Raw genomic sequence first — 16,216 nt, forward strand, 5'->3', positions numbered from 1 at the left:
ATAAGCAATTTCTGATTACCTGCTATATGTCTGATAATGTGTTCGTGTTTTGACACATGCTAGATAGGTATTATATGTTCTCTTTCAGAAATATCTGTTGCCTCTTTTTTGCTTTCCGTTATATAAAGGAAGCTGTCTCAAGACTTTATTTTAGAAAAGATAAACAAGATAAGTGATGAGATAGTCTGGGGAAGAAAGAAATAATTTGCTTCCTCTACACAGTTTTATTTTAATGAGAGAGAGCAAGTGTCGGGAGCTTTGGTGGTGCATGCAGTGGTTAAGAGCTCGGCTGCTAACCAAACGGTCAGCAATTTGAATCCACCAGCTGCTCTACTCTGTCCTGTAGGGTCGCTATGAGCCAGAATTGACTTGATGGCAACACATTAGGTTTTGGGTTTTTTTTTTTTTTTTTTTAGCAATTGTCAGAATGTTTGAATACTTTATGTGATGCAAATTGGGTTACACAAATGACCTAAGCATTTAATGTAAGATTTGTTACAGTATTCTGTTTTAAGAAATTGTGTTCAATGAGCATTATTAAGACAGGTCTTACCTCTGAAAACTTGAAGGAAAGGAGAATAAACCAATTTTCTACTGTCACATAAACTTCATGTTATCCTTCGTTACTTAGGAGGATTTAGGTATATTATTGATGAATTTCAGAACTATTCTGAAACCTGTGATCTTAGTGTGAAATGATCTCTTTAGATTTTTCAGTAATTAAAAGTGATTCTCATTGCCCTGAGAAAAAGAACTTTTTTAAGTTAATTTGAATTGTAAATGTGTATGTATATATATGTGTATACATATATATACTTTTTTTTGCTCTTTCAGAATCCGTCCTTAAAATCCAAAATTAAAGATGGAGAAGAAAAGAGAGAGAGAGAAGGAGATTCTCAAGAATCAGAGGTCAGAAAAATTCATTATATGACAGTATGATTGCTTAGAGGGCATTAGTTAAACTTCTTTTCATTTTGTGAGTGGCTGTGATTGTATATATGAAAGCATTATGACCCTGGGTCACTACTGTGATAAATACCTCAGAAAACTTGAGAACTTGGGTTCCATGAAAAGTTAGTCTGTTCTTTGTTGAAACCTTGTGCGAGACCACCTCAGGTATAGGTTAGGAGTGATGATGTTAACAGTTTCCAGCAGTGAAAGGGAAAGATGGTGGAAGGTACCCTCAGTTCCTAGAAGGGCACAGTAAGGCTTTTGTAATGCCTTTCTAACTTCATGTAAGCCTTTCAACTGGTGTGGAGGCCAAGCTACTATTTACTGCCCCCAGAGTTTTCATCCTTCTTAGTGGATGAGACGAGGAGCCATCTTTGGGCACAGGCAGGTGAAAAGAGAGTAGCAGTCAAAGTCCCTTTCTGCTCACCAAGACTTTCCTTTGTATTATCTTCCTTGAATCTGAATGAAAACGATCAATAGCTGTGGGGATGGTATCATGGCACCTGCTGGATCTCCTAGAGACTGTGGTATGTGTTTATGTGTCTGTACTCAGTTTGTTTCTAAGAAATGTTAGTTTCTCTTACCCTACATTCCATCTCAGATCTTGTTTGTTAACAGATACCTGGGTGTTCATACTTTCACCTAATGTTTGTGTGTTTTAACTTTTTTCCTTCCAGAGATGTGAAAGGGCAGCGTCATTAGCAAAAATAAAATCCAAGGCCTTTTCAGTTGTTGCTCAGGTAAGTTCTTAATAAGGTAACTGAGAGATTGATAGGATGCTTTCTTACTACATTTTTATTTTTCATCAACAGAATACACGTATATAGATTAAAAAGTCAAAAATATACTGTATAGCTTATAAAACTCAGTAGCCCCTGCCCTACCTCTGTATTTCTAATCTCCAGAAGCAGCCACTTTCAACTTTTTTTCTTTTTAGCTATTTCTGTGCGTATTTACATTCCTGGACCGGGAAGCTTTTAGTGCTTCCCCTTATCCCTGGAGTTCTGAAATTTCATGGTAATGTGACTTGGTGTAGACCTTTTTTTCATTCATTGTTCTTGGCACTCATCATGGGCGTCCTTTCAATCTAATAGCTTTCATTTCTGAGAAATTTTTTATGTTGTTTCTTTGATAATGTTCTTAGTTGCATTTTTGTTTTATTTTTCTCTTCTATTTTGATCTCTATCCTTCTTTCTATTTTTAGGGAAATTTCTTAAACATTATCTTCTGAACCTTTATATTGAAGTTTTATTCTTGCTGACATTTTAAAAAAAATTTTTATTCTGCTTTAAGTGAAAGTTTATAAATTAAGTCAGTCTCTCGTACAAAAATTTGTATACACCTTGCTATATACTCCTAATTGTTCTCCCCCAAATGAGACAGCCTGCTCCTTCCCTCCACTCTCTCTTTTTGTGTCTATTCCACCAGCTTCTGACCCCCTCTGCCCTCCCATCTCTCCTCCAGATAGGAGATGCCAGCATAGTCTCAGGTGTCTACTTGATCCAAGAAGCTCATTCCTCACCAGCATCTTTTTCTATCCAGTTGTCCAGTCCAATCCCTGTCTGAAGAGTTGGCTTTGGGAATGGTTCCTGTCCAGGGCCAACAGAAGGTCTGGGGATCATGACCACTGGGGTCCTTCTAGTCTCAGTCAGACCATTAAGTATGGTCTTTTTATGAGAATTTGGGGTCTGCATCCCACTGCTCTCCTGCTCCCTCAGGGGTTCTCTGTTGTGTTCCCTGTTGGGGCAGCCATCGCTTATAGCTGGGCACCATCTAGTTTTTCCGGTCTCAGGCTGATGTGGTCTCTGGTTTATGTGGCCCTTTCTGTCTCTTGGGCTCAGAATTACCTTGCGTCTTTGGTATTCTTCATTCTCCTTTGCCCCAGGTGGGTTGAGACCATTTGATGTACCTTAGATGGCTGCTTGCTAGCTGTAAAACCCCAGATACCACTCTCCAAAGTGGGATGTAGAATGTTTTCTTAATAGATTTTATTATGGCAGTTGACTTAGATGTCCTCTGAAACCATGGTCCCCAAACCCCTGCCCCTGCTACGCTGGCATTCAAAACATTCAGTTTATTCAGGAAACTTCTTTGCCTTTGGTTTAGTCCAGTTGTGCTGACCTCTCCTGTATTGCATGTTGTCTTTCCCTTCACCTAAAATAGTTCTAATCTACTATCTAAATAGTGAGAACCCCCTCCCTCCCTCCTCCCTCCCCCCTCTCATAACCATCAAAGAATATTTTCTTCTCTGTTTAAACTATTTCTGAGCTCTTATAGTAGTGGTCTTATACAATATTTGTCCTTTTGCAACTGATTAATTTCACTCAGCATAATGGCTTCCAGATTCCTCCATGTTATGAAATGTTTCACAGATTCATCACTGTTCTTTATTGATGCATAGTATTCCATTGTGTCAATATACCATAACTTATTTATTCATTCATCCATTGATGGGCACCTTGGTTGCTTCCATCTTTTTGCTGTTGTAAACAGTGCTGCAGTGAACATGGGTGTGCATATATCTGTTCGCATAAAGGCTCTTATTTCTCTAGGATATATTCCAAGGAGTGGGATTGCTGAATCGTATGGTAGTTCTATTTCTAGCTTTTGAAGGAAGCGCCAAATCGATTTCCAAAGTGGTTGTACCATTTTACATTCCCACCAGCAGGGTATGAGTGTTCTAGTCTCTCCACAGCCTCTCTAACATTTATTATTTGGTGTTTTTTTGATTAAAGCCAGCCTTGTTGGAGTGAGATGGAATCTCATTGTAGTTTCGATTTGCATTTCTCTAATGGCTAATGATCGTGAGCATTTCCTCATGTATCTATTAGCTACCTGAATGTCTTCTTTAGTGAAGTGTCTGTTCATATATTTTGCCCATTTTTTAGTTGGGTTGTCTTTTTGTAGTTGACTTTTTGCAGTGTCATGTAGATTTTAGAGATCAGGTGCTGATTGGAAATATCATAGCTAAAAATTTTTTCCCAGTCTGTAGGTTGATCTTTTTACTCTTTTGCTGAAGTCTTTGGATGAGCATAGGTGTTTGATTTTTAGGAGCTCTCAGTTATCTAGTTTCTTCATTGTTAGTAATGTTTTGTATACTGTTTATGCCAGGTATTAGGGCTCCTAACATCGTCCCTATTTTTTCTTCCAATGATCTTTATCATTTTAGATTTTATATTTAGGTCTTTGATCCATTTTGAATTAGTTTTTGTGTATGATGTGAGGTATGGGCCTTGTTTCATTTTTTTTTGCAGATGGATATCCAGTTATGCCAGCACCATTTGTTAAAAAGACTGCCTTTTCCCCATTTAACTGATTTGGGGCCTTTGTCAAGTACCAGCTGCTCATATGTGGATGGATTTATGTCTGGGTTCTCAATTCTGTTGCATTGTGTCTATTCCACCAACTTCTGACCCCCTCTGCCCTCCCATCTCTCCTCCAGTACCAGTACCAGGCTGTTTTGACTACTGTTGGGGTATAATAGGTTCTAAGTAGAGTAAGGCCTCCCACTTTGTTCTTCTTTTTCAGTAATGCTTTACTTATCTGGGGCCTCTTTCCCTTTCGTATGAAGTTGATGATTTGTTTCTCCATCTCATTAAAGAACATCGTTGGACTTTGGATTGGAATTGCCTTAAATCTATAGATCACTTTTGGTAGAATAGACATTTTTACAATGTGAAGTCTCCTTATCCATAAGCAAGGTATGTTTTTCCACTTATGTAGATCTCTTTTGGCTTCTTGCAAAAGTGCTTTGTAGTTTTCTTTGTATAAGTCTTTTGCGTCTCTGGTAAAATTTATTCCTAAGTATTTTATCTTCTTGGGGCTACTGTAAATGGCATTGATTTGGTGATTTCCTCTTCAATGTTCTTTTTGTTGCTGTAGGGGAATCCAACTGATTTTTGTATGTTTATCTAGTATCCTGGTACTCTGCTGAACTCTTCTATTAGTTTCAGTAGTTTTCTTGAGGATTTCTTAGGGTTTTCTGTGTATAAGATCATGTCATCTGCAAATAGAGATACTTTTACTTCTTCCTTGCCAATCTGGATGCCCTTTATTTATTTATCTAGCCTAATTGCTCTGGTTAGGACCTCCAGCACAATGTTGAATAAGAGTGGTGATAAGGGGCATCCTTGTCTAGTCCCAATCTCAAGGAGAATGCTTTCAGGCTCTCTGCATTTAGGATGATGTTGGCTGTTGGTTTTGTATAAATGCCCTTTATTATTATGAGGAATTTTCCTTCTATTCCTGTTTCCCTGAGAGTTTTTATCATGAATGGGTGTTGAACTTTGTCCAGTGCCTTTTCTGCATCAGTTGAGAAAATTATGTGATTCTTGTCTTTTGTTTTATTTATATGATGGATTACATTGTTTTTCCAGTGTTGAACCATCCCTGCATACCTGGTATAAATCCCACTTGGTCGTGGTGGATTATTTTTTTGATATGTTGTTGAATTCTGTTGGCTAGAATTTTGTTGAGGATTTTTGCATCGAAGTTCATGAGGGATATAGGTCTGTAATTTTCTTTTTTTGTTGTGTCTTTACCTGGTTTTGGTATCAGGGATACGCTGGCTTCGTAGAATGAGTTTGGGAGTATTCCGTGGTTTTTTATGCTCTGAAATACCTTTAGTAGTAGTGGTGTTAACTCTTCTCTGAAAGTTTGGTAGAACTCTGCAGTGAAGCCATCTGGGCCAGGGCTTTTTTTTGTTGGGAGTTTTTTGATTACCTTGGCAATCTCTTCTTTTATTATGGGTCTATTTAGTTGTTCTACCTCTGTTTGTGTTAGTTTAGGTAGATAGTGTGTTTCTAGGAATTCATCCATTTCTTCTAGGTTTTCAAATTTGTTAGAGTACAATTTTTCGTAGTAATCTGATATGATTCTTTTAATTTCAGTTGGGTCTGTTGTAATATCGACCATCTCATTTCTTATTTGGGTTATTTGCTTCCTCTCCCGCTTTCTTTTGTCAGTTTGGCCAATGGTTTATCAATTTTGTTAATTTTTCCAAAGAACCAGCTTTTGGTTTTGTTAATTCTTTTAATTGTTTTTGTTTTCTATTTCATTTAATTCTGCTCTAATTTTTATTATTTGCTTTCTTCTGGTGCCTGAGGGTTTCTTTTGTTGCTCTCTGTTTGTTCAAGTTGTAGGGATAATTCTTTGATTTTGGCCCTTTCCTCTTTTTATATGTGTGCATTTATTGGTATAAATTGACCTCTGAGCACTGTTTTCGCTGTATCCCAAAGGTTTTGATGGGAAGTATTTTCCTTCTCATTGGATTCTCTGAATCTCTTTATTCCATCCTTAATGTCTTCTATAACCCAGTCTTTTTTGAGCAGGGTATTGTTCAGTTTCAAGTGTTTGATTTCTTTTCCCTAGTTTTTCTGTTATTGATTTCCACTTTTATGGCCTTATGTTCAGAGAAGATGCTTTGTAATATTTCAGTGTTTGTTGGATTCTGCTAAGACTTGCTTTATGACCTCATATGAGGTCTATTGTAAAGAATGTTCCATGTGCACTAGGAAAGAAAGTATACTTTCCTGTTGGGTGGCGTGTTCTGTATATGTCTATGAGGTCAAGTTGGTTGATTGTGGTATTTAGATCTTCTGTGTCTTTATTGAGCTTCTTTCTGGATGTCCTGTCCTTCACCGAAAGTGGTGTGTTGAAGTCTCCTAGTGTTACTGTGGAGCTGTCTATCTCACTTTTCAGTGCTGTTAGAGTTTGTTTCATGTATCTTGCAGCCGTGTCATTGGGTGCATAAATATTTAATATGGTTATATTCTCCTGGTACATTGTCCCTTTAATCATTATATAGTGTCCTTCCTTATCCTTTATGATGGATTTTACTTTAAAGTCTATTTTGTCAGAAATAATATTGCCACTCCTCTTTTTTGATTGTAGTTTGCTTCATATATATATATATTTTTTTCCATCCTTTGAGTTTTAGTTTGTTTGTGTCTCTAAGTCTAAGGTGTGCCTCTTATAGGCAGCATATAGATGGATCATGTTTTTTAATCCATTCTGCCACTCTCTGTGTCTTTATTGGTGCATTTAATCCATTTATGTTCAGTGTAATTATGGATAGGTATGAATTTAGTGCTGTTATTTTGATGTCTTTTGTTTTGTTTTGTTAGTAGTTTCTTTTTCCCACTTAATTTTTTGTGCTGAGTAGTTTATCTTTTATGTTGTCTTTTCCTCATATTTGTTGGTGATTTTGTTTCTGCTGAGTCTCTATTTTTTTCTTGTGTTTTGTTTTGATGTGTAGGGTAGTGTGTCTCCTTTCTGATTACCTTCATGTTTACCCTATTTTTCTAAATTTAAACCTAACTTTTATTTCTTTGTATTGCCTTGTCTTCCTGTCTGCATGAAAGATGTATGACTAAATTTCTTAATCCCTCTTTATTGTTTTAATGTTGTCTTCTTTTACATAATGACATAGCTGTTTCCCTGTTTTGAGTGTTTTTTTATCTTGATTTATTTTTGTGATTTCGCTGCCTGGGTTGACTTCTCATTGCTCTGCCCAGCGTTCTAGTTTTGGGTTGATACTTGATATTATTGATTTTCTAACCAAAGAACTCCCTTTAGTATTTCTTGTAGTTTTGGTTTGGTTTTTACGAATTCCCTAAACTTCTGTTTATCTGGAAATGTCCTAATTTCACCTTCGTATTTGAGAGACAGTTGTGCTGGATATATGATTCTTGGCTGGCAGTTTTTTCCGCCATTGCTTTATATAGGTGTTCCCATTGCCTTCTTGCCTGCATGGTTTCTGCCAAGTAGTCCAAGCTTATTCTTATTGATTCTCCTTTGTAGGTGACTTTTCGTTTATCCCTAGCTGCTCTTAAAATTCTCTCTTTATCTTTGGTTTTGGCAAGTTTGACTATAATATGTCTTGGTGACTTTCTTTTTAAATCCGCCTTTTTTTTGTGGAGTTTGATGAGCGTCTTGCATAGGTATCTTCTCATCTTTCACGATATCAGGGAAGTTTTCTGCCAATAAATCTTCAACAATTCTCTCTGTATTTTCTGTTATGCCTCTGTGTTCTGGTACTCCAATCACTCATAGGTTATTTCTCTTGATAGAGTCCCAGATGATTCTTAGGTTTTCTTCATGTTTTTAAATTCTTTTATCTGATTTTTCTTCAAATATATTGGTGCCAAGTGCTTTATCTTCAAGTTCACAGATTCTGCCTTCCACTTGTTCAGTTCTGCTCCTCTGACTTTCTATTGAGTTGTCTAATTCTATAGTTTATTCTTAATCTTCTGAATTTCTGATTGCTGTCTGTCTGTGGATTTTTTCCAACTTATTAAATTTTTCATTATGTTCCTGAATAACATTTTTATTTTCTTCAGTTGCTTTATCTGTGTGTTCCTTGGCTTGTTCTGCGTATTGCCTGATTTCCTTTCTTATGTCTTGAAGTGTTCTTTATGTTAATCTTTTGTATTCTGCCTCTGGTAATTCCAGGAAAGCACTTTCATCTAGAAGCTCCCTTGATTCTTTGTTTTGAGAGCCTCTTGAGGCGATCATGGTCTGTTTCTTTATGTGACTTGATATTGAGTGTTGTCTCTGAGCCATCTATAATTTATTATATTAGTTTATTTTATGTTTGTTCACTGTATCGTAGCTTCTTGCTTTGTTTTGTTTTGATATGCCCAAATGGGTTGCTTGAGTGAGCTAGCTTGATTATTTTCCCCTTTGGAGGTCTCACGTCCTGTACCCAGATGGCTAGAGCTGTTATCAGGTATAGCAGTCGAGGAGTCTATTCACTTTTTTTGTATGAATTCAGCTCAGGTGTCCAGGTAGCTGATCATCAAGTGTGTGGTACAGGCTCTGTCCTACAGTCTTAAAGGGGTGAGGGTGATTGATGTAGTTACCGGTATCTGGTTGCAGCAGGGTGTCACACTGTGAACAAGGCAGGGGGCTGAGAATCGTCCCCTAGGTGTCTCTGAGGAAAGTGTGTCCCTGTTCCCTAGAGCGTACAGGTGGGTGAGTTCTGCAAATGGACACTGGATACCCAGTGTTTTTGGTTGTAAGGACTGGGAGGTAGCAGTTGTCCTTGGACCCCTGTCACAGGTGGCTGGGTGACCTGAGTGGAACCACCAGTCCTTAGGCCCATGATGTGGGTAGGTGAGGATCCTGTTTAATAGGCAAAGTGGTGTCAAACATCAAACACCCTCCTCTCTACTGCACAGCTAAAACAGTTGTAGTGTGCCAACAAGGACCTATTCACCTGAAATAGGCCCACATAGGTCCATGCAGGGGGGAAAGTTACTCAAAGTCCATGCACTGTTTTTGCCTAGACAGGAGCTGCTGCTTAATGGAGCTGGCAAATTATCTTTTCCCCCAATTGTGAATTTATTCCTTCTCTAATGCTGGGAGGATGGCTCTAGGCACTCAACAGTGCCTATCTCAGGCCCAGGGAAATCAACAGCTGCTGAAGCCGGCTTGGGTGTGGGGGGGTATGGTAAAATATATGCAAGTACTTAGCTTTTGCCAAGAGCGCCGTTCTTCTCTGGTTCCGGAGGTGTGAGTAGGCTGTGCAGCTGGCTGCTTCTCTCTGAGGAAACTGTGGCCGAACCCTAGTACCAGCCTGCTGCAGTGGCTACTGGGAATGGTGCTTGAGGGATCGCAGCGATTCAGGTCTGGTAACTCTTCTCCACTTCTGAACCGTCTCTTCCTTCTCCTGCCACTCAGTTCATCTTAGGTGAAGCGTTTTAAACCTCAGTATTTCTTTTTCTTGGATCTAGACATTTTTACCAGAGAGGAATTTAGGAACATAGGGAATAAGCCCAGCTGCCAATGTTTTGAAAGCCTACAAAGAGAACCAGCTAAGAGGCTTACTATTTCTTATGCAGGTTTCACTTAACTCCTGTGTTTTCTGTAAGAGGCCTCATCTCCCTCAGCTATACCCATTTCCTCAAAGTTAAAGCCTCCTTGGTTTTGCCTCTGCAGAGAGCAAACCTCTTATTTTCTACTAGAGGTCAGTTACTTAGTTTCGAGGCTGAAGAATGGGATGCTATTCCCTATGTAGATTTTCAGCACATCTACCCATATTTGTAGTCACATTTCTGATGACTTCAGTTCCTTACCCACTTGGATCAGTTTGCTTTATACTAACTTCCCCAATGCAGGCAATTAGGCTTACGCTTTCTTCATTTTGTTAAGTTAGCTATCACTTCCTTTTCAACTTCCAAAATTTTGTTACATTGTTTACAGCTGTGTTGTTTCCTGTTATCTTTGTTTTTGTGGAGTTGTTGTTGTTGTTAGGTGCCATTGAGTTGGTTCTGACTCATAGCGACCCTATGTGCGACAGAATGAAACACTGCCCTGCCTGGTTCTGTGCCATCCTCATGATTGTTGTTATGTTCGAGCCCATTGTTGTCTAGCCACTGTGTCAGCCCATCTCGTCGAGGGTCTTCCTTTTTTTCGCTGACCCTCTCCTTTACCAAGCACGATGTCCTTCTCCAGGGTCTGATCCCTCCTGATAACACGTCCAGAGTATGTGAGACTAAGTCTTGCCATCCTTGCTTCTAAGAAGCATTCTGGCCATACCTCTTCCAAGACAAATTTGTTTGTTTATTGCCAGTCTGTGGTACGTTAAATATTCTAGCCAATGCCATAATCCAAATGAATCAGTTCTTCTTTGTTCTTCCTTATCCATAGTCCAGCTTTCACATGGCTTTGAGGCAGTTGAAAACACCTTGGCTTGGGTCAGGCGCACCTTAGTCCTTAAATTGACATCATTGCTTTTTAACACTTTAAAGGTACTTTGCGGCAGATTTGCCCAGGGTAATTTGTCATTTGATTTCTTGACTGCTGTTTCCATGGGTGTTGATTGTGGATGCAAGTAGAATGTTTATTTCGTGACTGTCATTTTAGTGGGGCTTTAGGAAAAAGCACAGATAAAAATATGTGTGTTTAATCCATGTTTTTTTCCTGGGTTTTTGTCATAAATTTAAGAAGGGCTTCATTCTGTGGGAAGTTGCTATTATTTTCTAGTTGTGAAAAAGAAAAAGTTAAAAGTGACTGTAGATTAGTTACATGTTACTTATTTGCTACAGCAGAGTAAGTGGAGTAGAAATACTGTGTGAAAGCACTAAGGACAGTAAACTCATTATCCCAAATTCTTTTTAACTAGAGCCCTTTTTTAATATTGTACAGTGGTAATTGGTGTTTCATGTTTATCTTAAAGCATTATGGGATATTTTTTTAAATCATTAAACAAATTATGTTCTCTATAAATTGTCATAAGTAGTTTTTTTTTTTTTCTCTTTGTTGAGGTACAGTTAACATACAATGCATGGTAGTTTTTAAAGAATTGCTAATACTTGTACTGCATATATAACATTAGCTGAAAGCTGTCTTGTTAGCTAGGACTCTTTGGCTTAAGCAAATAAGTGAATTCATTGGTGGATGTAACTGAAATGTCCTTGGGAACTGGCCTTAGGCACAGGTATCACTAGGACTGTCCCTTCCTCTTTCACCTCCTGTGTGTTGATTCCACTGTCTTCATGTGCTGTTTGTGATAGCTCCACCCTTGTATGTGCCCAGCTCAATGGAAAGAGGAATTTTTCCTTCCTAATAGTTAAACAGATTCCTGAAACTGAGTTATATTAGCTATGATTGAGATCACTTATCCGCCTCTGAACAGTATGAATCACAATGACCATGGGAATGCTTGGCTGTACATTTGTGCTACACGGCCATACCTGGAGCAACAGATAAATAGTTATACTTGAAACACATGGTAGTGCCCAAGGAAAATAAAGTGTTATTATTAGAAGAAAGGGGGACTAAGTTACTAGGCAGTAAAAAGCAGTACTTGTCCTCTATGTCTCCATTTCCCAACCATGCCAGATAATAGAACAACTGCATTTTAACCCAGTATGAGTAATGACAGTTGCAGGGAACTTGTCATGTTATAAAGATAAAAGATAGACTGTGTACATGGGACAAGTGATTATAGTAAGCAAGCCAGTGTGATGGTGGAGTACTTTATGACAAGTGTTTCTCTAAATCTTTTCTCATTTAATTGTGTATTTTGTCTTTCTCTCATTACTGCATTGGTTTGACACAGTGGCTGCAACAGTGGGCTCAAGCCTAACAATGATTGTGAGGATGTTTCGTTCTGTTGTGCATAGGGTCGCTATGAGTTGGAACCAATTCAGCAGCACCTAATAGTATCAATTACTGAATATATTTCTATTATTTTACTTATCAATTGGATTCATTTTCTGATTCTTCGTTAACTGGATTTCTAACTCTTCAGGCATCCAAGTCCAGAAGGCATCGTCAAGTCAGACTTGACTCTTCTGACTCTGATTCTGCACCTGGTCGAGGACAGATTGAAGCAACTAAGAGAAAAAGAAACAAAGAAGCATTGACATCATCAGGAAGGAAGATGTCCTCCAAAAACAAAGGTAGCTGTTTAAAGTCTTACAAAGATTCAGTCAGGGAGAGTGGGTCTTATTTATAACCTCCCCGCCTCTTGTTTTCCATTTTTAAAGTGGTTAGGTACTTGTTTAACCTCCTGAGAGCCTCTTGAGAGTTAGTATTAAAAATAAATACATTTTCTTTGGTTCTTGGAATCTTACTGCTGAAGGGAACCCTAGGAATCATGAAATTCATCATTTCATAGTTGATGAAATTAAGGCCAGTGCAGATTAACTAGTTTGTTCATAATGATATGGATAGATAGTTATAGATTCAGTCTAGAATTATCCAGTGCATACTTACATTAGTCATTTCTACATGTGAATCAAACTTATATGTAGAGTAAGGTAGTACATTTTATAAACCATATTTCCCTTTAACTGTACTAATTCAGCTGTGTATGCCTTTCTTTTGAAATAGTGTATCTGTAAAATTTCCTTTGGCATTTGGATCCTAAACTAATGGTTATATATTTTAAGAGCTTAATTTTTAAAAATTACACAAAAATACATATTCACCATACATAAAGTTGGAATATCATTAGCAGGCTAAGAGAAAAAAAAGAGCTTTAGAAACCTGAGTAACATTTAATACCTAATATGTAACACACTCCTAAGTACTGCAGGAGTATATGAAGATATAGCGTTTTATTTTTTTTTTTTTCTATATTGAGGCAGTGGAGAGAGAATTGAAACTAAATACCTTTAAGATATTTCAGATATTGATTAAATGCCTTAACAGTTGCTTAAAGTGCACAGAGAATTCAGAGGAGGAGGTGTACCACATTTTGTGAAGAGAGAGCGATAAATAATTCAAAAGAAGAGTTTTCTGATTCTTTTTGCAAAGCTAGCATAACATCCTTAAGAGAAGTCATTAGACCAATTTCACTTACAAGTATTACTGAAAAAGTCCTAAGGTGTATGTATCAAAAAGAATCCCATATACAAAGCACCTCGACTGTATTTGTCTAGGATGCTAGAATGGTGCAATTATTTAGGACTGTATTCATATAATTTACTATATAAATAGGGTGAAGGGGAAAACATGCATTCATTTTAGTAGTTACCAAAAAAAGACATTTGATAAAAATCCAGCACTTCACTAGCCATATTTTATTATTTAATGTAGTTATTTAAAGCATTGTTTCACAAACTGAAATTAAGGATAGGAGTTGGGATGTACATTTAATGAAAGGTAATGACAGGTATTGTAGCACATCTGAGATTTCTTTTGAATTAATCTAGGGTGTCATGAGGGATTTAATCCATGAGAAAAAAAAAAAAAAACAGAGTAATGAAATGCAATCTGAATTCAGGTCTTTGATCATGGGCTCACTATTCCAGCTCACCGGCTTTGTAGCTCATTGTTAGGTGCTGCTGAGTCGTTCAAACTCATAGTGAACCTACATACAACAGAACGAAACACGGCTCGGTCCTTTGCCATCCTCACATCATGGCTATGTTTGAGCCCATTGTTGCAGCCACTGTGTCAATCCATCTCCTTAGGAACCTTCCTCTTTTTGGCTGACCCTGTACTTCACCAAGCATGATGTCCTTCTCTAGGAATTGGAACTGGTCCCTCCTGATAACATGTCCAGAATATGTGAGCTGAAGTCTTGCCATCCTCGCTTCTGATGCACCTTAGTCCTCAAGGTGACATCTTTGCTTTTTAACACTTTAAAGTAGTCTTTTGCAGCAGATTTACCCAGTGCAATATGTCATTTGATTTCTTGACTGCGGCTACCAAGGGTGTTGATTGTGGATCCAAGTAAAATGATATCCTTGTAACTTCAGTATATTCTCTATTTATCATGATGTTGCTTATTGGTCCAATTGTGAGGATTTTTGTTTTATTTTAAGGTTTAATCCATACTGAAGGCTTTTGTCTTTGATCTTCATCAGTAAGTGCTTTAAATCTTCTTCAATTTTAGCAAGGAGGGTTGTGTCATCTTCATATTGCAGGTTCCTCCAATCCTGATGCCCCATTCTTCTACGTACAGTCCAGCTTGTCAAATTACTTGCTCAGCATACACATTGAGTAAGTATGGTGAAAGGATACAACCCTGACACATGCCTTTCCTGATTTTAAACCACCCAGTAGCCCTTTGTTCTGTTCAAATGACTGCCTCTTGGTCTAAATACAGGTTCCACATGAGCACAGTTATGTGTTCTGGAATTCCTGTTCTTCACAATGTTATCTATAATTTGTTATGATCCACACAGTCGAATGCCTTTGCATAGTCAGTAAAACACAGGTAAACATCTTTCTGGTATTCTCTGCTTTTAGCCAAGATCCATCTAATGTCAGCAATGATATCGCTGGTTCTACATCCTCTTCTGAATCTGGCATGAATTTCTGGCAGTTCCCTGTCCATGAATTGCTGCAACTGTTTTTGAATTAATCTTCAGCAAAATTTTACTTGCATGTGCTATTAATGATATTGTTTGATAATTTCCGCCTCCTGTTGGATCAACGTTCTTGGGAATGGGCAAAGATACGGATCTCTTCCAGTCAGCCAGGTAGCTGTCTTCAAAATTTCTTGGCATAGATGAGTGAGCACTTCCAGCGTTGTATCCATTTGTTGAAACATCTCAATTGTATTTCATCAATTCCTGGAGCCTTGTTTTTCGCCAATGCCTTCAGTGCAGCTTGGACTTCTTCCTTCAGTACCACCAGTTCTTGAACATATGCTACTTCCTGAAATGGTTGAATGTCGACAAGTTCTTTTTGGTACAGTAACTGTATTCCTTCCATTTTCTTTTGATGCTTCTTGCATCATTCAATATCATGCCCATAGAATCCTTCAGTATTGTAATTCGAGGTTTGAATTTTTCTTCAGTTCTTTCAGCTTGAGAAATGCTGAGCGTGTTCTTCCCTTTTGGTTTTCTAACTCCAGGTTTTTGCACATTTCATTATAATACTTTACCGTGTCTTCTTGAGCCACCCTTTGAGATCTCCTGTTCAGCTCTTATACTTCATCGTTTCTTCCATTCGCTTTAGCTACTCTGTGTTCAAGAGCAAGTTTCAGAGTCTCTTCTGACATCCATTTTGGTGTTTTCTTCCTTTCCTCTGTTTTTATGACCTTTTACTTTCTTCGTGTGTAACGTCCTTGATGTCATTCCATAACTCATCTGGTCTTTGGTCATTAGCGTTCATTGAGTCAAATCTGTTTTTGAGATGGCCTCTGAATTCAGGTGGAGTATACTCAAGGTCATACTTTTTTTCTCATGGACTTGTTTTAATTTTTTTCAGCTTCAGCTTGAACTTGCATATGAGCTATTGATGGTCTGTTCCGCCGTGGGCCCCTGGCCTTCATCTGACTGATGATATTGAGCTCTTCCATCGTCTCTTTGTACAGATGTAGTCGATTTGATTCCTGTGTTTTCCATCTGGCGAGATCCACATAGACAGTCATCATTTATGTTGTTGAAAAAAAGGTACTTGCTAAATTCTGTAATGTGATCTCTGGTATCGTTTCTGTCACCAAGGCTGTATTTTCCAACGACGGATCCTTTTTTTTGTTTCCAACTTTTGCATTCCAGTCACCAGTAATCATCAATGCATCTTGATTGCAAGGTTGATCAATTTCAGACTGCTGAAGTTGGTAAAAGTCTTCAATTTCTTCATCTTTGTCTCTTGGAGACATATGGGTAATTGCATCCCTGACGGTGTTGCACTTCAGGGTAGATCTTGAAATGTTCTTTTTGTCAATGAATGCGAAAACTTTCCTCTTCAATTTGTGATTCCTGGCATAGTAGACCATAATTGTCTGATTCAGAACGGCCCATACTAGTCCATTTCAAGTCACTAATTTCTAGAATATCGATCTTTATGCGTTCTGTTT

The 16,216-nt window shown here is 38.0% G+C and overlaps 1 protein-coding gene across 13 annotated transcripts in view; it reads left to right on the plus strand.

Moving 5' to 3' along the window:
• The window catches only part of LOC126084671 (synaptotagmin-16), a 352,768-nt gene that overhangs the window by 11,222 nt on the left and 325,330 nt on the right, over window positions 1-16,216 (plus strand). For 12 of the 13 annotated variants that reach the window (XR_007519049.1, XR_007519050.1, XM_049899288.1 and 9 more), the window contains 3 exons: window positions 835-909; window positions 1,629-1,691; window positions 12,209-12,359. Coding sequence is in view for 10 of the 13 variants with exons in the window: in XM_049899288.1 (XP_049755245.1) it covers window positions 835-909; window positions 1,629-1,691; window positions 12,209-12,359 (289 nt within the window). In the remaining 3 variants the exon portion in view is untranslated. Of the gene's footprint in view, window positions 1-834; window positions 910-1,628; window positions 1,692-12,208; window positions 12,360-15,632; window positions 15,810-16,216 lie in introns of those variants that run through there. The other variant, XM_049899290.1, reaches the window with a different exon arrangement.

Source organism: Elephas maximus, chromosome 10 (genome assembly GCF_024166365.1).
Source record: "Elephas maximus indicus isolate mEleMax1 chromosome 10, mEleMax1 primary haplotype, whole genome shotgun sequence".
NCBI lineage: Eukaryota > Metazoa > Chordata > Mammalia > Proboscidea > Elephantidae > Elephas > Elephas maximus.